Source organism: Pongo pygmaeus, chromosome 9 (assembly GCF_028885625.2).
Source record: "Pongo pygmaeus isolate AG05252 chromosome 9, NHGRI_mPonPyg2-v2.0_pri, whole genome shotgun sequence".
Lineage (NCBI taxonomy): Eukaryota > Metazoa > Chordata > Mammalia > Primates > Hominidae > Pongo > Pongo pygmaeus.
The window spans coordinates 119,114,763-119,140,146 of NC_072382.2; the positions used below are offsets into that span (position 1 = coordinate 119,114,763).

Below are 25,384 nucleotides of genomic sequence, written 5' to 3' on the forward strand. Positions count from 1 at the left end.
TTCTTCTTTTCCTAAGGGTAATTACTATTAATTGGTAAATTCTCTCTAGACTTTTTTAATACACATGTATGCACCCCCTCCCCAACAATGGTTTGGTTTTAAACATAAGCACTTTATTATATACACTGTTCTTCTATGTCTGTTTGTGTAGGCCTACTCATTCTTGTATCAGCTGCATGCTTTCCCGTGTAGAGATGTACCACAATTTTCAAAAATCTTGATTTATTTGACTAGTCTTATATTGAAGGACATTTAGATATTTTCCTAATTGGCCATGAAGTGAGGGCTGTTTCTGGATCCTCTGCTCTCTTCCAGTGAGCTCTTTGTCTGTCTTCACACCAGTACCATTCTGTCTTGATTACTGTAGTTTTATAATAAATCTTGAAATCATTTAAAGGTAAATCCTCCAACTTTGTTCTCCATTTTCAAAGTCATATTCTAGGTCTTTTGTATTTCCATATGAATTTTAGAATAGCTTGTCAGTTTCCAAGGCTGGGCACGGTGGCTCATGCCTGTAATCCCAGCACTTTGGGAGGCCGAGGTGGGCGGATCACTTGAGGTCGGGAGTTTGAGACCAGCCTGACCAACGTGGAGAAACCCCGTCTCTACTAAAAATGCAAAATTAGCCAGGCGTGGTGGCATATGCCTGTAATCCCAGCTACGCAGGAGGCTGAGGCAGGAGAATTGCTTGAACACGGGAGGTGGAGGTTGCAGTGAGCCGAGATCGTGCCATTGCACTCCAGCCTGGGCGGCAAGAGCGAAACTCCATCTCAAAAAAAAAAAAAGAATAGCTTGTCAGTTTCCTATTAGGATTTTTATTGTGCTTGAGTTGACTCTGTAAATCAATTTGGGGAAAATTGACATCTTAAACAATACTTTCAACCCATGAACATGGTCTGTTTTCATTTGCAGTATTTAGGTTTTTTAAAATGTCTCTAGGACATATTTACCCTGTAGAAAAATGTAATCTGCAAATAAGGACAATTTTTAATTCCATTTTCAGTACTGAAGTTGGTTTTTTTTGTTGTTGTTGTTGTTGTTTTTGAGATAGAGTCTTGCTCTGTCACCCAGGCTGGAGTACAGTGGTATGATCATGACTCACTGCACCCTCTACCTCCCGGGTTCAAGCGATCCTCCCACCTCAGCTTCCCGAGTAGCTGGGACTACAGGTGTATGTCACCATGCCTGGCTAATTTTTGTATTTTTTTTTGTAGAGATGGGGTTATGCCATGTTGCTCAGGGTGGTCTTGAATGCCTAAGCTCAAGCAATTTGCCTGCCTCGGTCTCCTAGAGTGTTGGGGTTACAAGCATGAGCCACAGCACCCAGCCTAGAAATATTATCAATTAAAAAATTGTCAATAAAAAAAAATAGTCAATCCAAGGGCAAAAAATAACAACGGATCATTTTAAATTGCATTTCCCAAGTGGTTTGTAGAGTTGAATTGGCCATCTGTTGATCTTTTGTGATTTACCTGTTTATATCTCTTGCCTTTTTGTCTAGTAGACTGCTTATCTTTTATTTTTGTTAAGGTGGCAGAACTCTTTGATTATTCTGGGTATTCTGGGTAATAGTAGTGGTATCTTACCACTATTTCTACTATTTTATCCCAGTCACATGTCTTTTAATTTGGTTTATGCTTTCTTTTGTCATACTGAAGTCAATAAATTTGTATTTTTTTTCTTACTTGTGGTAAAATATATGTAACATGAAATTTACCATTTTAAGCATTTTTGAGTGGACAATTCAGCAGCATTAAGTACATTCACAGTGTTGCATGGCTATCACTACCATCCATCTCCAGAATGTTTTCATCCCCAAATGGAAACTCTATAGCCATTAAATATTAATTCCCCATTTTCCCCTCTCCTTAATCTCTGGCAGTCACCATTCAGCTTTCTGGCTCTACTATTCTGGGTACTTCATATAAGTGGAATTATGCCATATTTGTCCTTTTGTGTCTGACTTCCTTCACTTAGCATGATATCCTCAAGGTGCATCTATGTTGTAGCATGCGTGAGAATTCTTTCTTAAGGCTGAATAATATTCCATTGCATGTATATACAACATTCTATTTATCAATTTTTTTTTTTTTTTGAGACAGAGTCTCGCTCTGTCACCCAGGCTGGAGTGCAGTGGTGCGATCTTGGCTCACTGCAACCTCTGCTTCCTGGGTTCAAGCTATTCTCCTGCCTGTACCTCCTGAGTAGCTGGGATTACAGGCATGTGCCACCATGCCCGGGTAATTTTTGTATTTTTAGTAGAGACGGGATTTCACCATGTTGGCCAGGCTGGTCTCGAACTCCTGACCTCTGCCTCCCAAAGTATTGGGATTACAGGCGTGAGCCACTGTGCCCAGCCCTGTTTATCAATTTATCTGTCAATGGTCATTTGGTCTTCTTTCTGTCTTTTGGCTATTGTGAATAATGCTGCTGTGATTACTGGTGTACAAATAGCTGTTTGAATCCCTGCTTTCAATTCATTTGGGTATATGCCCAGAAATGGAATTGCTGGGTCACGTGGTAATTCTATTTTAAATTAAATTAATTTTTTTCTTAGAGATAGGATATTGCTCTGTTACCCAGGCTGTGCAGTGGTGTAATCATAGCTCACTGCAGCCTCGAACAGCTGGGCTCAAGGGACCCTCCTGCCTCAGCTTCCTAAGTGGCTGGGACTACAGGTGTGCACCATGGTGCCCAGCTATTTTAAAATTACTTAATCCATTGTGAAATCTATTTTATATTTAAGTTAAATTTTATCTTATATTAAATTTGATTTAATTTTTTTGAGGAACCCCCATGCTATTTACCAAAGTGGCAGCACCATTTTACATTCCTACCAGCAGTGTACAAAGGTTCCTCTGTCTACCAGGCTCAAGGTCAATGACACAATCTCAGCTCACTGCAACCTTCACCTCCTGGGTTCAAGTGATTCTCCTGCCTTAGCCTCCTGAGTAGCTGGGATTACAGGCATGCGCCACCATGCCCGGCTAATTTTTGTATTTTTAGTAGAGACGGGGTTTCACCATGTTGGTCAGGCTGGTCTCGAACTCCTGACCTCGTGATCTGCCTGCCTTGGCCTCGCAAAGTGCTAGGATTACAGGCATGAGCCACCATGCCTGGCCAATTTTTGTATTTTTTAGTAGAGATGGGATTTCACCATGTCGATCAGGCTGGTCTTGAACTCTTGACCTCGTGATCTGCCCGCCTTGGCCTCCCAAAGTGCTGGGATTACAGGCGTGAGCCACCATGCCCGGCCAATGTTTGTATTCTTTTACTGGAGTTGGGATTTCATCATGTTGATCAGGCTGGTCTCGAACTCCTGACATCAGGTGATCCACCTGCCTTGGCCTCCCAAAGTGCTGGGATTATAGGTGTGAGCCACCGCACCCAGTTTTTTTTTTTTTTTTTTTTTTTTTAAACAGGGTCTTGCCCTGTCACCCAGGCTGGAGTGCAGTGGTGTGATCATAGCCCACTGTAGCCTTGAACTCCTGGGCTCAAACAATCCTCCAACCTCAAGTCTCCTGAGTAACTGGGACTACAGACGTGTGTCACTGTGCCTGGCTAATTTTTTTTATTTTTTGTAGAGACAGAGTCTCACTGTGTTGCCCAGGCTTATTTTTTGGATTTTTGGTAATAGCCATGCTTATGGTGTGAAGTAGCATTTCATAATAGTTTTGATTTGCATTTTCCCAGTGTTTAGTGATGTGGGACATCTTTTCATGTGCTTATTGGTCATTTGCATATCTTCTATCACTGTCCTTTTTTACCCCTGACATTTTTTTATTTCTGCTCATTTTCTCATTTATCTATTTTTCATTTTCTCTTTTGTTTGAATTGAGATTCAGCTTGTCAGATTTCATAAGGAGCTTGATTGAAATTGTATTGGATTTATATATTAATTTTGGGATTATTGGCGTCTTTACAGACTTGAGTCTTTCTATTCTGGAATACTGAATGCCTCTCCAGTGGGTTTTTTTCTTTTTCTTTTTTTTTCTGACTTTTCAGTAAAACTCTATAAAGATTTTGCACATTTTAGGTTTATGTGTGAATATAAAATATTTTGCATTACTCTTTTCCTGTTAGCTGTCTTAATAGATTGTTGTTAATGGTGGATGAGATGAGTGGTTTATATTGGACTTGTCCATGTTGAAACACAGATTCTTGAAATATATCTCCTACATTATTTTCTTCTACCATCGGTCCACACTAGCTTGTATTATTACTTCTTTTTTTTGTTTGTTTTTTTGAGACGGAGTTTCGCTTTTATTGCCCAGGCTGGAGTGCAATGGCACAATCTGGGCTCACTGCAACCTCCGACTCCCAGGTTCAAGCGATTCTCCTGCCTCAGCCTCCTGAGTAGCTGGGATTACAGGCATGCACCACCACCCCGGCTAATTTTATATTTTTAGTAGAGACAGGGTTTCTCCATGATGGGTCAGGCTGGTCTTGAACTCCCGACCTCAGGTGATCCGCCTGCCTCGGCCTCCCAAAGTGCTGGGATTACAGGCGTGAGCCACCGCTCCTGGCAAGATTATTACTTCTTATGAGTTTAGAGTTTTCTGTAAAACCAGAGCTCTCACAATGCATTGTTCTTCCTTAGACTGTTTATTAAAATATTAAGATTTATCCTAGCACTTATGTTCAACATACCATAGTTTTTATACTTCTCCATCTTAAATAAAACCAAGTTTGTTCCTACACTAGTCCAGCATGCATTCTCAAGAACTCCAGTGATTATACATCACCATCTAGAGATTAGGTATCCCAATCCTTTCTTCCTATATCTAAGCTAACTCCTTCTTAGCCAAATGGTACCCTTTGATTTTGTGTTAATCCTTTCCTTCCCTCCGCTCTTAACCCCTCTCGTTCCATCTTCTCCCTCCCTTTTCCACCCCCCTCTTTTCCTCTTCTTTCACCTCCTCTCCCTTTTTCTTTTTTTCTCCTCTTTTTCTTTTTCTTCTTTTGTATCTGAGCAGGGACTAACTTCTGAACTCTGCCCATCCCCAGCCAGGACATCACAGGTGACATTTACTATTTCAACTTCGCCAACGGGCAGTCTATGTGGGACCATCCATGTGACGAACACTATCGGAACTTGGTGATCCAAGAGCGGGCAAAGCTGTCAACTTCTGGGGCCATTAAGAAGAAGAAAAAAAAAAAGGAAAAGAAAGACAAGAAGGACAGAGAGACCCCCAAAAGTTCGCTGGTGAGTCAGTGGATGCCTCCTCCCAGAGAGGCCAGGGCTGAAATCTGGAGGGATGTTGGGAACCTCTAGGTGTCTGCACCTGGGAGGTTGAAGACAACAGTCAGAATGTGGTAAATTCTTGATAGTATATCATCTAAACTTTGCCTGTCTTCTGGTTGATTTTCCTTTCAGCTTCTGGAATTCTGGAAGTTGTTGCCATGTCTACACATTTTCTTTTCTCCCCACTTGAGAAGTACACGTTACCTCATAGGATTGATGAGAGAGAGTGCTCTTCTGAGAATGGTTTTTTGCAGTAGTAGTAGCAGTAATGGCATCTGCTGCTCTGGAGAGTGGGGACTGAAAGCAGTTGGTAGAGGCCAGTGAGCTGAGTGAAGTGTCCTTTCTCTTTATTCAGAGTCAGGCCTCCCTAGTGTGGGTTCCTTATTTGTCTTAAAGTGGTGTGAATTCCTAGATGTCAGATGTAGCCATAATTTAGTTGTCAAAAAACCAGTGCCTTCAAAATTTGAAAGAAAAGCCTTGGGCTTTATCTACTCATCTAGATTGTTGCCAGTGTCCTCAGTGAGTGGTGGGTAACTGAAGTTTAATTGCAATGTGATTTCCTTGTTGTTGTTTTTTTTGAGATGGAGTCTCACTCTGTCACCCAGGCTGGAGTACAGTGGCGTGATCTCAGCTCACTGCAACCTCTGCCTTTCAGGCTCAAGCAATTCTCCTGCCTCAGCCTTCTGAGTAGTTGGGATTACAGGTATCTGCCACCACGCCTGGCTAATTTTTGTATTTTTAGTAGAGTTGGAGTTTCACCATGTTGGCCAGGCTGGTCTCAAACTCCTGACCTCAAGTGATCCACCTGCCTCAGCCTCCTAAAGTGCTGGGATTCCTGGTGTGAGCCACCACGCCTAGTCTGATTTCCTTGGTTATAAGTAGCTTTTGTATTTGAGTTCAAAGCGTTCATATTAAGTATTGTTTTATTTGTCTCTTTAGTACATCTGAACCTAGGAGGTGGAGTTATTGCCCACATGATTTAGGTGGAGCAACTAAGACCTGGAGCCATACCAAAGTGAGGCCCAGGCTCTCCCAGAACGCTGTGGTGGTCCCTTTCGCCAGGCCTGGGGCAGGTGGGGCATGCTGAGGAGAGGGCGGGACATAGGAACTCAGCTCAGCCAGTGGGGAGCGCTGGGAACATCGTTTCAACCCTCTTCAGTGGTCCAGTTGTTTTGCTCTTTTGTTTATAGTTTTTGTTTCCCTCCAGAGCCTTGTGCTTCCTCTTGTCTAAGCTCCACAGACACTTCTTTTTTCCCTCCCCTCCCTGACATATTACTCATGGTTCTGAGAAACATGGTAACAAGCCCATTCCTCCGGATGGAGAAAAGAGGGCAGATAATTTCCAGCTAGGCTGGATTTTCCAATGTCATGTGTTTGAATGGCAAAAGGTGGCCACAGGGCTTTTCACGGACCCAGGATTATTTGAAATGGTAGTCAGGCATGTGGGCAGGCTGTGGCTTGATGAAAGGCGGGAGATGGAATGAAGTGAGGGTTCTGGGGTGGAGAGCTGGGTAAAGGACCGAGATGTAGACATGTGATTGGATTCTTAGAGCTCTCTGTTAAAAAGAGTTCCTTCCGTGGTTTCAGGAAATGAAGAAAATGGGACAGCCCTGGGCTGTCAGTCTGGTTCTTAGGGCTCAGGACAGGTGCCTCAAACTTGAGTTTGTCCAGGGGACAGCTCTGAGCCAGGCAGGCAGCCTGGACGCAAGTGGTTTGGACTCTCTGGAGGTGTGCACTCACAGTCAGGTGGGGTTCAGTGTGAATGTTTGTAGAGGAGTGGTTGATTTTTTAGAAGTTTCTCTAGCCCAGAGGGTCTATGACCATGTGGAGGTCTCTCAAGCAATACCCACTGTTTCCTTTGGTAGCCAATGCTAGACTGAGTTTTCAAGTCTCGGGTCATTTGTTATGCTTCTCGTCTCTCCCTGTTAAAAAATTTCTGGGTGTCCTTGATAAGGTTGGTGGACTTTTCTTCTTCTTCTTCTTCTTCTTTTTTTTTTTTTTTTGAGACAGCATCTTGCTTTGTTGCCCAGGCTGGAGTGCAGTGGCATGATCTTGGATCACTGCAACCTCCGCCCCCTGGGTTCAAGCAATTCTCGTGCCTCAGCCTCCTGAGGAGCAGGGACTACAGGCGCCCACCACTGTGCCCGGCTAATTTTTTGTATTTTTAGTAGAGATGGGGTTTCACCATGATGGCCAGGCTAGTCTCGAACTCCTGACCTCAAGTGATCCGCCCGCCACAGCCTCCTAAAGTGCTGGGATTACAGGCGTGAGCCACTACACACGGCCCAAGGTTGATGCATTTTATAAAACTAATCAATCACAGAATCTGAGAGCTGGATAGTACCTTAGGGATAATCTGGTTGACGATTTTCAGACTTTAGTTTGTAGTAGAGCCCTGTCTTCAAGTCAGTTCCTCTATAGAGGTCCAGCTTATAAAAAAAGAAATGGAGCTTCTTTGGTTGAACTTGGCAGTGTGGGTCTTTGTGACACCTCTTCTCTGTCACATGCACAATATAGTACCCCAAGGTACTGAACTTCGCAGTTTCCGTGGAGCAAGGTTTGCAAACCATTGATCTAGTCGAGCCTCCTCTTTGTAGATAAGGAAACTGGAGCCTAGAAAACAACATATTTTCAGCCCAAGGGAGTTTTTATCTTTTCTTCCCTCTTCAGTTTGTGTTTTACTTTATTTTTTATTTTTTAAATTTTTAAATTACTATTATTTTTGGCTATTGATTTTATTTATTTATTTATTTATTTATTTATTATTTATTATACTTTAAGTTTTAGGGTTTAAATAGAGGGTGGGTTTCTGCTGAGGGCTTGCCAAGGGCTGAGGTAGCAAGTGTAAATCAGAAGTACTTTGTCTTCGTTTTCTCTGCATGTTTATATACCCATCTAGGAAACACAGCCTGAGGAGGGACTTCTGCCTCCTTCATCCTTTCTCTGTGGCCTGTCCCCTCCGTCAGCACCTGGGCTTGCTGATCTGGACCTAGATCAAGAGATTCAGGCTAGAAGTGAGGGATCCTATAACAAAGGAAAGAGCCCAGGCATGCCGGGCGACACTCCCTGGTGTTTCATGGGTGCCCTTCCTAGAAAGCTGCAGCCACTTTCCAAAGGCCAACCTTCCCAAATCCACCAGGTCTTTGCTGACATGGAGAAAATCTTAGGCAGGGCCCCAGCCCAATGCAGGAGAGACTTAGGTGATCAGCAGGGTCTGGAGAAACTCCAGAAGGCGACAGAGAAAATCTACCTGGGGTTTTCAGACCCTGAAACAGAAGAGCTGGAAATGAGAAGCAGACAGCAGAAACTGGGCATTCCAGCCCCTCAGAACACTGGGCTTCTCCAAAATGTGCAGGATGTGGTAGAAAGCAGGAGCCAGGCCTCTGTCCACTCAAAGCTTTCTGAAGCCATCAAAGGCCTGCCACTGAAAGGGGAGCAGCACAGCCACAGCTTAGCCAAACTGAGCCCCACTGGCCCTGGAGGGGACAAGGGCCAAAGCCCCATTCCCATGTCATCTCCTGAGGAGGAGCCCTCCCTGTCCTCTTGTTCTTCTGGCCACATGTTGCCTGCCAGGAAGAGCAAGTTGTTGTTAGATAGCAGCCCTACTGAAGACCTGAGCTGGCAGGGAGTTCCTGGGGAAGGTGGGAGCATAGGCAGCGGGAGGAGGAGGAGAGAACCTCCTGGACTGTGGATGGAACAGGTCTCCAAGCTTGTCAATAAGGATATCCCAGGAAGCTGCAAGGAAACAGAGCCCAGTGACCCTGAGGCTCTAGGGGCCTTAGCTGAAGATCTGCCTCAGGGGCTCTTGCTAATACCACCTGAAACCCTGACATCAGAACCAGCTCAGAATCCCCTTTCAGGGAGGGCCCCCAAGGAGCCTCCTGCCAGTGAGAAGAGACAGGCCCTAGGGTCTGCAGAGCTCCCTTATAAAGATCAGAAACCTAGCGTGTCTGGGCCTGACTTGGAGAGCAGCAGCAGCAGCAGCAGCAGCAGCAACCTGGCCTCACACCTGGGCTCTCCTATCCTGGATGAGGTGAACAACTTCCCTTGGAACCTGCAGAGCTCACGGCGATCTGAGGAGGGTGTGGCTCAGCCAGACTTGGGTCTCAGAGATCAACACTTCAGCCCCTTCTTAGTTCCTCACATGTCCCACATGCAGAGCCCTGACGAGGAGCAGTCAGAAAGTGAAGACTACTCTGAGGACCAGAGGTTCTATCAGCACATCCTGCAGATGGTCAAGATCTCCAGGTGGCCGGAGGGCCTGGGGCTGCCTGAGAGCATGCAGGACATGCCGTGCAGACACAGCGCCAGCACAGTCTGTTGCATGGCAGCTGAGTCTTCTAAGATGTCTAGTGAGGGTGAGCACGAGGCCATCAGAGTCATGGAGAGGGACTCGAGGTTTCTGTCATGGGAGCCAGAGCTGCTGGAACGTCCTCAGGAGGTGGCCCTTGCCCCTGCTGGGCAAGAGGCCTCTCAGCAAGGCCATTTCCAGCCAAGCAGCAGCACCCTCAGGCAGGGGCTAGTCCAGTGGAGCTCCAGCGGAGGGCTTGCTACAGAGCCAGGCAAGATGCAGCATCTCAACCAGGTAGGCTTCTTAGTGAGCATGGCCTAAAGGCCTAAACCTGGCAGGGAGGGAGCAGGTGGAATTGATGTCTTACCACAGCCATCAGGCCTGCATTCCTGTTACCCACCCTACCTTGGTAACTATTGGCCCTTTAACTACCCAAATGGCCATTTTATGGGATGACACATATTTGAAGTTTCTTCTACCCCATCACCTGCAAGATAGGGCTGAGGGTATCTATGATTTCCCTTCCCCGGGTGGTTCATGTGCTTTGAACATGATCAGTTTTGAGGGTGAGGAGAACGTCGCTAATCCTGGCATTCGTGCAGGATATAAACACCTTCCTGGGATTTGGGAAGTTTTTCCTATCAGCTGATTCTAGAGAGAGGTCCTTCCTATTTGGAAATAGGCAGCCTACCCCAAAGCTCTGAACTTTATTTCTTCTTAAAATCAGACAGAACTAGAAAGTTAATATTATTTTTTATTTTATTTTTTAGACAGGGTTTTGTTCTGTTGCCCAGGCTGGAGTGCAGTGGATCTTGGCTCACTACAATCTGCACCTCCATCGCTTGAATCCCAGGTTCAAGTGATTTTCATGCCTCAGCCTCTCGAATAGGTGGGATTACAGGTGCTCACCACCACTCCCAGCCAATTTTTTTGTGTTTTTAGTAGAAATGCAGTTTTGCCATGTTGGCCAGGCTGGTCTTGAACTCCTGGTCTCAAGCGATCCACCTGCCTTGGCCTCCCCAAGTGCTGGGATTATAGACATGAGCCACTGCACCTGATTAGAGAGTTAATATTCCTTTTTTTTTTTTTTTTTTTTTGACAGTCTTGCTCTGTTGCCCAGGCTGGAGTGCAGTGGTGCCATCTCGGGTCATTGCAACCTCCACCTCCTGGGTTCAAGCTATTCTTGTGCCTCAGCCTCCTGAGTAGCTGGGACTACAGGCGTGTGCCAACACACCTGGCTAATTTTTGTATTTTTAGTAGAGACGGAGTTTTGTCATGTTGGCCAGGCTGGTCTCAAACTCCTGACCTCAAGTGATCTGCCTGCTTCAGATCTGCCTGCTTCAGATCCTGACCTCAAGTGATCTGCCGTGCCTGGCCTGAGAGCTAATATTCTTATGAGAGACAGAGGCCAGAACCTTTCTCTGCCATCCAGTGAGCTGCTTCTGCTCTTTGCCTCCTAGGGTCCCCAGAAAACCACATGGATAACCTGTGTCAGGCTTGTGTAGACCATATTTGTGATGTCACTCTTGAGTTCACTTCCTCCCCTACTGGAATTTATCAAATGGCTGGCCTTGCCCTATCATTCTACCTTTGTCCCTTTAAAGAGTCACCATATTCTTCATTCAGAAGTCAAGTTGGATCAGAGACCATGGGGATCAATCTGAATTTCTCCAGCTATTCTTTTGCTGTTGCCCAGCTGTGGCTTTATCCAGTTGTTCCCTCTGCTTCCTAATTGCTGGCTTGCACTGGTTCTCTGTTAGCTTTAATAACTACTGTAGCACTATAAATATCGGATAAGCTGCCGATTATCCTGAAAGTTTTAATTAGCCCAATGGCAGTAAGTCTGTCTGCTCTGAAGGACAACTCCACGCATAGCCCCATACTCAGAGTTAATGGCCATCTATAGAAGATGATCAGCTAGGAGCCAGGAATGTATAATTTCTCCGCTAATCGCTGATTTGGTCAAGGCCTGGGAGAACAAAGCCCTCAGCATGCTTGTCTCCCTCCCTCAAGCCCCCAGCACGTTAGCAAATTAGCCAGCCATGTTAGGAGTCTGTAATTTTCCATAAATACAGTGTGGTGATAATTTTGCTTGCTGATACATAGGCTGGTTGGAAGGGCTGAAACCAGGAGGAGCATGCCTGGTTTGCCTAGTTTACCTTGAAGAAGTTTTCTTGGGCTCTTCCCCTCCCCCGGCCATTTTTTTTTTTTTTTTTTTTTTTAAGAGACCAGAGTTTTGCTCTGTTGTCCATGCTGGAGTTCAATGGTGTGATCGTAGCTCACTACAGCCTTGAGCTCCTGGGCTTAAGCAATCCTCCCGAGTAGCTGGGACTACAGATGTGTACCACCATACCCAGCTAATTAAAAATTATTTTTTTGTAGACATGGGGTCTTACTGTGTTGCCCAGACTGGTCTTGTACCCCTAGCCTAAAAGTGATCCTCCTGCCTTGGCTTCCGAAAGTACTGGGGTTATAGGTGTCAGGGACCATGTATGTCCTAGGCTCTTTTTTCTGCCACAGCCAGAGCTGGTATAAAGTACTGTCTTAGAAATAGCCTTGGGTTCCAATCCCATTTCTGCCCCTCACTGGCTCTGTGACTTTAGGCAGGGTTCTTTTTTTTTTTTTTTTTTTTTTTTTTTGAGACAGGGTCTCACTCTGTAACCCAGGCTGAGAGGCTGGAGTGCAGTGGCATGATGTCACCTCACTACAACCTCTATCTCCCGGGTTCAAGTGATTCTCCTGCCTTAGCCTCTTCAGTAGCTGGGATTACAGGCACCTGCCACCACGCCTGGCTAATTTTTGTATTTTAGTAGAGACAGGGTTTCACCATATTGGCCAGGCTGGTCTTGAATTCCTGACCTTAGGTAATCCGCCCGCCTCAGCCTCTCAAAGTGCTGGGATTACAGGCGTGAGCCACCACGCCCAGCCTGGGCAGAGTTCTTGACCTCACCAACCTCCGTTTGCTCATATGGGGACTGTGGATAATGGAAGAGCCAGTCTCAGGTCTCAGGTGGTTGTGAGAGTAAAATGAGACATTGCACGGAAGGTGTTTAGCCAGTGCACTGCTGGCCAGTGTTACGATTATCAGCCTGTTTTCTCCTTCACAAACATGTTCTACAACAGGCCAGATGATTGTGGACCTGCAGAAGCTCAGGAGTGGTTCTCACCTTACTTTCCTGATGAGCATCTGATGCAGAAATGGGCCCTGCTGGGAACCCACCCACTGGTCTGGCCCCTAGGCTGAGGCTACAGGTGAGAAGATGGATCTTCTGAACCTCAGCCTGACCGCCTCTGGGTTTCCTTTTCTCTCTTCAGTCTTTGTGGGATTAGGGAGGATTGGAATTTTTGTGTCATCTTAGACATTTTAAGTTTGAGAAATGAATTTTGAAGGGGTCTTTGTAAATTGTCACCAGATTGCCATCCTTGCTTCTGATAAGCCTAGATTATTGTAATGTGAATCCCTGTGATGGTGGCAATTTTATAATGCTGGTGTAGCCCTGGGCCACTCACAAAGGCCCCTAGCACTCATCTCCTTGAGCTTCTCTACACACCTAGTCAGGTGGCAAGGCACACATCATCTCCATCTTGCAGATGAGAGTAAACTGAGAATCGGAGAGTCTGTGAGTAGTGGGAGGTCTCACGAATTCTGACTCAGCCTGATTTCTTTCCCCAGCCCTTGCTTGCAGGAAGGAGAACAGGGAAAAGAAGGGACCTGGTCAGCCCCACTACTGCCCTTAGGCAAGGCTCCTTTCAGCCACCTTCCTCATCAGTGGAGAGAGGAGAGAGTCCTTTTTTTGTTGCTCGTGTGTATTTTTTTGTGGTTAGTGTTGATTTTTTTTCCAGACAGGGTCATTTTTATTTTTTAGAGGCAGAGTCTTGTGCTATCTCCCAGCCTGGAGTACAGTGGTTATATCTCACTATAACCTTGAACTCCTGGGCTTAATTGATCTTGCCGCCTCAGCCTCCCAAGTAGCTAGGACCACAGGCGTGTGTCACCATGTCCAGCTAATTTTTTTATTTTTTTGTAGAGACAGGGTCTCACTGTGTTGCCTAGGCTGGTCTGAGATAGGGTCTTGTTCTGTTGTCCAGACTGGAGTACAGTGGTGCTATCATAGCTCACTGTAGCCTCCAGCTCCTGGGCTCAAGCAGTCCTTCCTCCTCAGCCTCCTGAGTAGGTGCGACTACAGATGCATGCTACCCCATCTGGCTAATCTTTAAAATATTTCTGTAGAAATGGGGTCTTGCTATGTTGCTCAGGCTGGTCTTGAACTCCTGGCCTTAAGTGATCTTCCTACCTTGGGCTCCCAAAGTGCTGGGACTACAGATGTGAGCCACTATGCCTTGGTCATAGATTTTAATCAGAGTAGTGCATATCCGTAGTTAAAAAAGTCAAATAGTACTAAAAGGCATATAAGAAAGTATAGCACTTCACTGTACAGAGCCCTCCTCAAAGGCAACCATTCTGTTGTGGTGTTTACTTCCCTCTTTGTAAATAATACACTTAGACTGCTTTTTCTTGACTCATCAATTTTAAACTTTATCAATTGAGAATTCTTCTGGTAGATGAGGATTTGTCTCTGCTTTCCCCTCCCGCATCCTTCTTACATGGCTTTTTTTTTTTTGAGACAGAGTCTCGCTCTGTCGCCCAGGCTGGAGTGCAGTGGTGTGATCTCTGGTCACTGCAACCTCCGCCTCCCGGGTTCAAGTGATTCTCCTGCCTCAGCCTCCTGAGTAGCTGGGATTACAGGCATGTGCCACCACGCCCGGCTAATTTTTGTATTTTTAGTAGAGACAGGGTTTCACCATGTTGGCCAGGCTGGTCTTGAACTCCTGACCTCAGGTGATCCGCCCACCTCGGCCTCCCAAAGTGCTGGAATTACAGGCGTGAGCCACTGTGCCTGGCTTTTTTTTTTTTTTTGAGACAGAGTCTTGCTCTGTTGCCTGGCTGAAGTGCAGTGGCGTGATCTTGGCTGACTGTAACCTCTGCCTCCCAGTTTCAAGTGATTCTCCTGCTTCAGCCTCCCGAGTATCTGGGACTATAGGCGCCTGCCACCACGCCCGGCTAATTTTTGTATTTTTTAGTAGACAGGGCTTCACCATATTGGCCAGGCTGGTCTCAAACTCCTGACCTCGTGATTCACCCGGCTCTGCCTCCCAAAGTGCTGGGATTACAGGCGTGAGCCACCATGCCCGGCCTCCTATATGGCTTCTGAAAGGAGAGCAGAACCCCATGCAGCATCTGCCAGATGTAAAAGAACTGTTTACTGTGAGATAGCATGAGACTTATGAGAATCAGGAAACCAGCCTGTGATTTCTCACACAGTTGGCACAATGGTAATTTCTGGATGTTGTGTTTCATTAGCAGCCTCTGAGCGGAGGTGGTTTAAATTTGAGCGTGCAGGATTTAAATGTTTTATTTTTATATCTGTCTCCGACACTCCCAGAGCCACATGGTTTCTTGGGTTGTAACAAGATGTTTTCTGTTGCCCAGGCCCTGGGTTCCTCATTAGCCCCAGTTCATGTTCCTCTTGGGGGCCTGGCTCCTTTACGAGGTCTTGTGGATACCCCACCCTCTGCCCTTCGTGGATCTCAAAGCGTGAGCCTGGGGAGCTCAGTGGAGTCTGGACGTCAGCTTGAAGAACTCGTGCTAGTAAGTACTTTCTCTTGTGTTCAGTGTCTGTAGTTCCTGTGGGGCCTCCCGTGTGCCATACCAGGAACTATGGCCTAGGGGTGAGAAATAGAATCGGTGGAGTCCTCAGAGTTCGTAATCCAGTTGGGAAAATGTAATTCGCACCTGTATGAATGTGGACTCTGGGCTGTGGAGGATAGACCCATGCTGCAGGGACATCAGTGCTGATTTCCGAGTCTCCGCAGCTAAGGCAGTAGGAGTGGGCGAAGGGAGTCATTGATGTGAGCTGCAGTCGCCAGGTCAGCTTCATGGACATGGTGGCACTTGATCTGGGAGACATTGACATAGAGAGTGGGGAGGAGCATTCTAAAGGTCATTCCAAAGGTCTTCCAAGTGAGTCCTTTGACTGTCCTTCTCTATTTTGAAGCCTTCACAGGGTGTCAAGACCTCTGCTTATACAAAGGGTCTCTTGGGCTCCATACATGAGGACAAGACTGCTCTCAGCCTCTTGGCTTTAGGAGAAGAAACCAATGAGGAGGATGAGGAGGAAAGTGACAACCAGGTAATGATGAAGTCCTCTCCCTGGCCTGGAAACCCTCTGTGCTATATTTTTTCCGTTTGAAAATGTTTTTGCTGTGATAGAAAAAATATGTAACATAAAATTTGCCCTTTTAACCATTTTAAAGTTAAAATTCAGTGGTATGAATCACAATGTGTGCACCCAACACCACTATCCATTTCTTTTTTCTGCACTTCCCCACCGCCACTATTCATTTCTAGAACTTGTTCATCATCCCAAATAGAAACTGTGTACCTATTGAATGATAACTTCCTATTCCCTCTTCCTCCGTCCCTGGAAACCTAATCTGCTTTCTGTGTCTATGAATTTACCTATTCTAGGTACTTCATATAAGTGGAATTATACAATATTTGTCCTTTTGTGTCTGGCTTATTTCACTTAGCATGATGTTTCAAGCTTCATCTATGTTGTAGCATGTATTAGAACTTTGGTCCTTTTTAAGGCTGAATAATATTCCATGGTATGGATATGCCACATTTTGTTTATCTACTCAACTGTTGATGAATATATATGGGTTGTTTCCACCTTTGGCTGATCTCTGTGCTACTTTTTTAAAAAGCAAGAATTTTTTTTGGCCCACAGCTTCATTTCTTGAGCAGTCTATTATGCCTTCTAGATCTGATCCGGAAAGTACAGCCAGCAGAAAGCACCTTGGCCACTTGCTTGGTGCACAGCATAGTTTGTGCTGGATGGAGAGCCGTTTAGTGAGGCTGCCTCAGTGGTGGTCCTGCTCTGAGTCCTCTGAAGCCCTGCCTGGGCCCGCCTGCCAGCTCAGCAGTGCCCCACTTTTCCCTCTGCACACCCCTCATGCTGGGTTGACCAGTTTCTTTAGACTTACCACTTGTCATCATTTTTGTTTCTAGAGTGTCCACAGCTCAAGTGAGCCTCTTAAGAACCTACACCTGGACATTGGGGCACTGGGGGGTGACTTTGAGTATGAGGTAAGAGCCTTAATCCCTACAGGCACATGTGTCAGCCTGGCATATCCCTCCTGTCTTTATTAAGCCCTGCTGCTTTATTGTAATGCATATTTGGAAAAAGAACCATTTTGTCCCAGTCCTTCCAGATGAGATTTCTGGGGTTTGGGGAAGGACAAGAATAAATGAATGGATTCCTGTCCCTTCCAGACCCTGCCTCTAAACAAACAGATGTCAACACTCATTATGTTATTGTAATACCTAAAACCTCCAATGCTTTTTTTTTTTTTTTTTTTTTTTTTAAGAGACAGGGCCTCACTCTGTTGCCCAGCTTGGAGTACAGTGGTGTGAACAGAGCTCACTGCTTTGAATTCCTGGGTTCAAGTGATCCTCTGCCTCAGCCTCCTGAGTAGTTAGGACTACAGGCATATGCACCCATGCCTGGCTACTTTTTACATTTTTTGCACAGACGAGGTCTCTCTGTTGACCAGACTGGTCTCAAACTCCCAGCCTCAAGCAGTCCTTCCATCTTGGTCTCCCAAAGTGCTGGAATTACAGGTGTGAGCCATTGTGCCCAGCCATGTGTTTTTGTACCTAGAAAGAAGCTTTCCCTACCATGTATCCTTTGTTTAGTGTCCAGTGTATTCATTTAAATATAACATTTCTCTAAATATTCCCTAAGTATTTATACAACCTATGAATCATGAACTCAACAATTAGATTTCCCTAAATATTTAAATATTGGTTGCAGGCTCAATCATTTAAACTTTTCACAAATCTAATATATCAAGTTCTGTTAAATACTTTCAATACCTTAACATCAAACAAGTCACTCACATTTTATTAGAAAGATCACAAAACTGATCAGTAAAACAGAAGTGCTTACATCCTGAATTTCAATTTGTTTTCTCATTATCCCTTATTATTTCTGACTTGTTTCTTGGAAATCACTTTACCTTAAGAGCCAGGATTAGTGTCTCAGGCCACTTGAGGTTTCAGATGTGCTGGCTGATAGCCCCTGATTTGGTACTTGAGACCTGAATTGTGGGTGACCCAAGTCTAGCCTTTGGACAGGGCTTTTTTTTTTTTTTTTTGAGACGGGGTGTTACTCTGTTGCCCAGGCTGGAGTACATGTCAGCCTCCCAAGTAGCTGGGACCACAGGCGCCCACCACCACACCCGGCTATTTTTTGTAGAGATGGGGTTTTGCTATGTTTCCCAGGCTGGTCTTGAACTCCTGGGCTTAAGTGATCCACCTACCTTGGGCTCCCGAAGTGCTGGGATTACAGGCGTGAGCCACTGTGCCCAGCATAGGACTCTTTTTGTAGTTAGACTTTGCCTGTAACCTCAGAAACTGTTCAGCATTTTGGCTCTGCACTGTCAGATATCTTTTGATTATGACTTTACAATTTCTTGCCAAATGTGACACTTTTTTCTAAGTGTCCCATTTTTATTATCAAGCTGATATAGATCTGCTTTGAAACGATTCCTTCTGAGTGGGGCCTAGTCTGGAAGGATTAAATCTAAAGCCTTCAATCTGTTTAGTTCCCTGAAATGATAACTTTATTTTCTTCTCCACCACTAGTAAGACCTATATTGATCAAAGGAGATGCTCAGGCTTTGTGCCTAGAAGGTTGACCATGTATAGGACTAGGGGTGTCAGAGGACTTATTTGCTTGTGGAGGAAGAAGACAATCTCTATGAGAATGAGCAAGTTGAGGCTGGAGATTCTGCCCTATTCATTTCTGTATGGCCAGGCAGCACCTAGCCCGCTGCCTCTGAAACATAGGAAGCACTTGGGTATGTTTTGTTCAACAATCGAGAGAATGAACTTGTGAATGAGTGAATGAGCCACCCCGGGACAGAGAGAGTGTCCAGGCAGGTTATGTCATATTTTTTTCTTCACTTGGCTTTTCCAGTTTCTGGATAGAGTGGGTACTTGGTCCCTGCTGTCATCTGGTGGATTGAAGATCCTGATGTGGATTGATCATGATTTACTTTGACCTTGGGCTTGTTAACATTTACTTCATAATGGATTGTAAATGTCAACAAAAAAGACTTTTTCTTCTTTGAAAGGTGGATTTCTTTTTTTTTTCTTTTTTTTTTTTTTTTTAGATAAAGTCTCGCTCTTGTCCCCCAGGCTGGAGTGCAATGGCGTGATCTTGGCTCACTGCAGCCTCCGCCTCCCGGGCTCAAGGGATTCTCCTGCCTCAGCCTCCTGAGTAACTGGGATTACAGGCGCCTGCCACCATGCCTGGCTAATTTTTGTATTTTTAGTAGAGACGGGGTTTCACCATGTTGGCCAGGCTGGTCTCGAACTCCTGACCTCAGGTGATCTGCACGCCACGGCTTCCCAAGGTGCTGGGATTACAGGCGTGAGCCACCATGCCCAGCCTGAAGGGTGGATTTCTAAAAGCTCTCCTTCTGATGACTATGTGCTTCTTTGCGGGGAGTGGGGACTTTTAAACATTTTTATAACCTCTTTAATATAAATAGGCACCCCAGTGTGATGAGGGGAAATGTCTGGAGTGGGTGGTGTTAAATACACCTCCTACCCCTGTCTCTAGCATCCCCGCAGATTTAGTTCTTTTTGTCACATGGAGTGTTGGATTCCTATGTTCTAACTTAAGGCAGGAATCAGGGCTTTTCCTGTTGGGAGTGTTAGTGGTGGGGGTAAAGGGGGGTTTCAGGACAGCCAATGCTGCCTCTGCTTGGTCCCTGCTCTTTGAAAATGGCTTTTGTCTCAGTTTACAGTCTTTGGATTCTCTGAACTGCCCACCTTTCCCCACTCCTGAGTGTCCCAGACAGCCTAGGATGGAGATGGACTTCTGAGGTTAGTTTTATCCTGTCTCACTGAGCAGTCACTTTGCTCATGATTCCATGAGAGGGCAGTAGGATGGCAAGAATGCATCTCTTCTCGTCTCCTCCCTCCTCTCCTGCTTTCCAACTTAAACCCACTTCAAGTCTATTACAGACTGAAGAGAGAGAGGTTCATGGAACCGACACTGAACAGGGTGAGCAAAAGCCAGGAGGCTGAAGGGTAGGCGAGCAGACTTTATGTGGCCATGTGGTGCTGGTGAAAAGCCCATCAGTGGATCAAAGGAGCAGGAGGGAGCCTGGGCTTAGAAATAACAGGATGATGTCGGTGCGATTGGAAAGTGCTAACAACACTGGGGAGCTGTGCAAAGAATTGAGACCAACTGGGCAGGAATAAATCTGAAAAATAAATTGGACTGATGATCAGCTTGATGGGGGTCTCTGCAGAACACGGTCAATGCACAGACATGGGTTCAGCTCCTTATCCTTCATGCTCTGTCCCCTGTGCTGTGTAGATTGCAGGGGTCCTTGTCTTTGTGCTCTGGGCAGAAGAACCTCATAGCTTTTGGGGGGCATGTTAAATATTCATGAAATGATTCTTATAAGCTGTCTCCTGCTCTTTCTTCCTGCAGATGGTAAAGTCTTTTTTGAAAAAGCAGCAGAAATGTGCCTTGAGATGCTCAAGGACCTGGGGCTGTGAAAGGAGGAGACAGAAGGAGTGTGAGCAGGGATGAGCTGAGGGCAAAGCTGTGTTGAGACTGAGGCCCCGCCTTTGCCTGCATTTCCCGCAGAGCCCAGGGCAGGAGACTGGACTTGGGTGTCTAGAGTGTATACCTGGTTGGAGCTTCAGGCCTTGGGCCAGGAGACAAGGGGGCAGGGGCCAGGTGAAGGGAGATGCTCATGGAGTTGGATGGCTTCTCCAGACACTCAGCTCATGTACATCCATTTGTGGATAATCTACAACAAATGCTTCACCTCCCTCTGCTTTCCTCACCCTTGAGGTGCTGTCCTGTGATTGCAGTTAGTCAACATGGTGCAGAGAATGCAAGGTCATTTATTTTAATATTACACACGTTTTACTGTTTTAGGTAAGGCAGACTAGAATGAGCCCTATCATGTGAAAATTTTCTTTTGAAGAATTTAAGCATAAGAATTGAGCTGGGCCTAAGATTATTGGAATTTGCCTATATTCTCTCATGTGTAAGAATGGGAATCTCTCTCTTTTTAATTTTTTTTTTTTATTATACTTTAAGTTTTAGGGTACATGTGCACAACGTGCAGGTTTGTTACATATGTATACATGTGCTGCACCCATTAACTCATCATTTAGCATTAGGTATCCTCTCTTTTTAATTTTTATTTTAAGTTCAGGGGTATCTGTGCAGGTTTGTTACATAGGTAAACTTGTGTCATGGGGGTTTGTTGTACAGATTATTTCATCACCCAGGCATTAAGCCTAGTACCCATTAGTTATTTTTCCTGATCCTCTCAAAGATGGGAATCTCTGTGTCTTGTATTCTCTGATTTTTGATAGGTTACTTGTTTTTCCATCATCTTGAGTAGTTAATTAATAGCTAACATTTGCTTAGCTATTTTTCATTTAATAAGCACTGTGATAAATATAGTCTAATCCCTATATAACCGTGTAAAGTAAATATTACATCTCCTTTTTGCAGGCTAGGAAGGGAAACCTCAGCTCCTATCTTTTTATGACACACTTATTCATATTTAACAATTTGGTCAACAAACCTTTACTAAGCACTTGTTATGTGCTAGAAACTAAGCACTGAGGACAATAGTGCTAGAAAACAAGCACTGAGGAGCTAATTTGGTGACGGAAACAGATAAGGAAATCAGCAAATACAATAGCTATTAAAGTAGATGATGGGGAAGGCTCATTTCAGGTCAGCTGACCCAGGGATCAAGAAAGGCATCCTGGAAGAGGTGATGTGGTGAGGACCAGGGGAAGTGTGTTGGGGTAGTATGTGTGTATGTGTGTTTTAGGAATTGCGTGGCCAAGTACTGAATTAGGGTGATGTTTATCCACAGGTGGGAGGAGAGAGTGTCTGAGCGTTTGCCTGGAGGTGAGCCATGAGAGGCAGGCAGGAGCTGGGCCTTAAGGGCTGTGGGGCCAAGTAGGAGTTTAAATTTTATCCTGAAGGCCATAGGGACTGTTTGTGGTCTGATACCTCATCTAAGGTGTATTTGTAGGCAGCCCTCTTAGGACCAGGTTTCACTCCCAACTTCAAGCCGGGGGGAGCCTTTCTTTAATCTTGGGATGAGCCTGGCCAGGGTCGGTTGGCCCTGCTTGCCGAGTAAGGGGGTGTGGTTGGCCCGACACCCTTTGCCCGCCCCAGGCAACTCCCACCTCCTTCTTGGAGTCCTTAGTACCCCACAGACTGGATATGAGCTTCTGCTGGGGATCGGCCTTTGGTTGTTTAGAGATGAGAAGGCCATTAGGCTCAGCCTGAAGCTGCTTCACTTGAAGAGGAGAAGTTTGTCTCCCTTCTCTTAGCCCAGTGGTCCTGGCAGATTATTCCATGCTCGAGGTTAGGGATGCTGGGAGGGGTAGCACTGGCAGGTACCCGCATGCATGCTGCCAAGGCGTGAGCTTCCTTCGTGCCTTCTCTACTTTCCCTTCTGCTCTTCTTTCTGGGACAGGGTTGGGCCTGATGACAGTATCACCACTGTGTCTGGTGGCCTCTTTGCTTTGGGCAGTCAAGGCTCATAACCAAAGCCATTGGGAACATTTCACTTTTCTCAATATTAGCTCAATTCCTTGAGGGCAGGATCTATGGTTTGGCCATATTTGGATTCCCAAGGCAGTGTTTGGCACATAGAATGTGCTCAGTGAATGAATGTGTAAGTCTCATTACATAACGTAAGTTAACATTCGTGGGACACTGACAGTGTGCCAGTCACAATTCTGAGTTCCTTAATTCATTTGATGAGTGCTAACTCATTTAGTCTTCCCAACAACGCTCCCTATGGGGTAAGCAATACTACCTCCCAGTATTTTAGTGAAAGAAACTGAGGCACATAGAAGTAAATAATTTGCCTAAGGTCACACATCTGTAAGTGTGGAGCCAAAATTTGAGCCTGGGCAGCCTCTGTCTCCAAAGCTGAGCTCTGAATTACTCTGCTTTACTGACTTGTGTAATGATCCCTAGGAAGCCTGGGTTAGCTTGTCAGTGGGTTCTCAGGCTTGCAGGGAGAGGGTCATTTCTTTGGGCACAGCAGACACTTTAACAGAGCATCAATAAATGCCATGCTTAGGGCTGCTTCTTGGACCTCTCCACTCTCTAGTCATCATGGTCCTTGAGTCTTCAGAATAGGGAATCAGGAAGTCTTAAAAATCCCTCATCGGAAGTTATTCAGTCTGGCAGCCCAAGTGTTAGCACAGATGTTTTCTAGGAGGAAGGCTTCTCAGCCCAAGCCCAGCAGAGATTACTGGCTGTATTTCCAAGGGAGGGTTTTATTTTTCTCTTTTGACTGACTCTAAGGAATGTAGTGGAAGCAGCCTTGGGTTTTTACTAGTCTTTAAAGTGAGGTTTGTATGTGAGGCGCAGGGCGTGGCCACTGTAGAGATGCACTGCTCAGATTTCCTTTCAAGAGACCCTGTCAAGGGGAGCTTAGCAGATTGACAGCCTCCAGCACTGCCCTTTCTATCCACCCTGCTTCATAGAAGTGTTTCCTACTGGTGATGGGCACAACAGGGGTCAGAAAGCAGAGCCATTTCTGCAGATATGGGACTCCTCTAATGGCAGCCTACTAGGCGACTCTGCTGGGCTGACCAAGACTTTCCCAGAACTAGAGAAAGTCTGGAGGCTCTGCTCACTTCCTTTATCCTTTGTAGACATCTCCCTTAAATCTCTTGTACATCTAACCCTAACTTGGCATCTGCTTCTCAGAGGGACCCAAGTCGGCAGTGCTCGGTGAGGATGCTGTCTCCGAGGCTGCTGCTGATCAGCAGCATGTACCCGGGAGGCTTTAGGGACGAAGAGCTCTCTCCTGATAATTTTTCCCCTGCTGCCTATTAAACATGAAAAACAGAAATTTGAGACTTTGCTGCCTTTCTCTCACATGATGATCCATCATCATCTGAAATAAATACTGGCTTTTGAGTCTACAGTCTTATGATGTGGCTAATGGTGCTGGAGCAAGACAGATTTATTACTTGAGGACATGATAGGTGGTGACAGAGTTGTATCGTCCAGTGTAGTGACTTCCAGGCCCACCAGTGGATGGGGATCAGCTTGGGTATATCCAAATCACTATAGAAATTCCGATTCTGTAGATCTGGGGTGGAGTCAGGAATCTCTGTTTTAAAAAGCTGGGTGGGCTGGGTGCGGTGGCTCATGCCTGTAATCCCAGCACTTTGGGAGACTGAGGCGGGTGGATTGCTTGAGGCTAGGAGTTTGAGACCAGCCTGGCCAACATGGCAAAACCCCATCTCTACTAAAAATACAAAAAATAGCCAGCTGTGGTGGCGCACACCTGTAGTCCCAGGTACTCGGGAGACTGAGGGACGAGAATCACTTGAACCCAGGAGGCAGAGGTTGCAGTGAGCTGAGATCACGCCACTGCACCCCAGCCTGGGCGACAGAGTGAGACTCTGTCTCAAAAAAATAAAAAAAAATTAAAAACTGGGTGATTGATAACCATTGGGGCAGAACTCAGGCACTGGCCTGTGGGAGTCAGGGAATAGCATTTCCATCTTGTAGCATGTCTCAACTCCTTTTGCACATTCCTTATGTCTTCCTTTCTAACCTGGTCTGTTGCTCCCTAGGAGTCTCTGAGAACAAGCCAGCCAGAGGAGAAGAAGGATGTTTCTCTGGATTCAGATGCTGCCGGTCCCCCTACTCCCTGCAAGCCCTCCAGCCCAGGTGCAGACAGCAGTCTGAGCAGTGCTGATGGCAAAGGGCAACAGGGAAGTGGGGCAAGACCTGGGCTTCCAGAAAAAGAGGAAAATGAGAAGAGTGAACCTAAGATTTTCGGGAATCTGGTGACTCCCAAGGCAGACCCTAGGGGCAGTGAGCCTGCCAAAGCCTCTGAAAAGGAAGCACCAGAGGACACAGTAGATGCAGGAGAGGAGGGTTCCAGGAGGGAAGAGGCAGCCAAGGAGCCAAAGAAGAAGACTTCTGCTCTGGAAGAGGGCAGTTCAGACGCCAGCCAAGTAAGTCACCATATCCCATAGGCAGGGGTTGGCTGTAGCCCTCTGCTGCTCTGTTGAGCCCTGGGCAGGGTCCTATCCCCACATCTTTATTACTGAGTCAGGAGCTTCATTTGCGTGTCCCTGCACTGGGCTGTCAGCATCAGCCAGAGCCCTTAATTGTGACAAATATGCCCAGACCCAGCAGGCAGTAAAATCCAGAATGAAGCTGCAAACCTGCTGGCACTCGAAATTGAGAGCAGAAATTTGCTTTTCCATTGGCACCCTCCTGGAATGTTCATTTTCTTTTCTGCTACTTACATCCTCTCCTGCTTCCTACTGCCCTCTTGTACTTTTTTTTTTTTGTCTGTTGTTTTGAGACAGGGTCTTGCTCTGTAGCCCAGGCTGGAGTGCAGTGGCGTGACCTTGGCTCACTGCAGCCTTGACCTCCAGGGCTCAAGCAATCCTCCCACCTCATCATAGTTCAGGGTGCTTTTTGGCAGAGCATTACCTCAGCCTCTTGAGTAGCTGAGACCACAGGCGTGTGTCACCATGCCCAGCTAATTTTGGTATTTTTTGTAGAGATAGGGTTTCGCCATGTTGCCCAGGGTGGTCTCTAACTCCTGAGCTCGTGTGATCTGCCCGCCTCATCATAGTTCAGGATATTTTTTTTTTTTTTTTTTTTTTTTTTAGACAGAGTCTCACTCCTTCACCCCAGCTAGAGTATAGTGGTGCAATCTTGGCTCACTGCAAC

General features: G+C 45.9%; 1 protein-coding gene across 17 annotated transcripts in view; it reads left to right on the plus strand.

Moving 5' to 3' along the window:
* The window catches only part of CEP164 (centrosomal protein 164), a 91,901-nt gene that overhangs the window by 25,590 nt on the left and 40,927 nt on the right, over positions 1–25,384 (plus strand). For 10 of the 17 annotated variants that reach the window (XR_010127647.1, XR_010127648.1, XR_010127646.1 and 7 more), the window contains 6 exons: positions 5,008–5,206; positions 8,145–9,830; positions 15,028–15,186; positions 15,593–15,727; positions 16,609–16,686; positions 24,268–24,654. Coding sequence is in view for 14 of the 17 variants with exons in the window: in XM_063671477.1 (XP_063527547.1) it covers positions 5,008–5,206; positions 8,145–9,830; positions 15,028–15,186; positions 15,593–15,727; positions 16,609–16,686; positions 24,268–24,654 (2,644 nt within the window). In the remaining 3 variants the exon portion in view is untranslated. Of the gene's footprint in view, positions 1–5,007; positions 5,207–8,144; positions 9,831–12,659; positions 12,789–15,027; positions 15,187–15,592; positions 15,728–16,608; positions 16,687–24,267; positions 24,655–25,384 lie in introns of those variants that run through there. The other 7 variants (XM_063671485.1, XM_063671484.1, XM_063671483.1 and 4 more) reach the window with 4 other exon arrangements.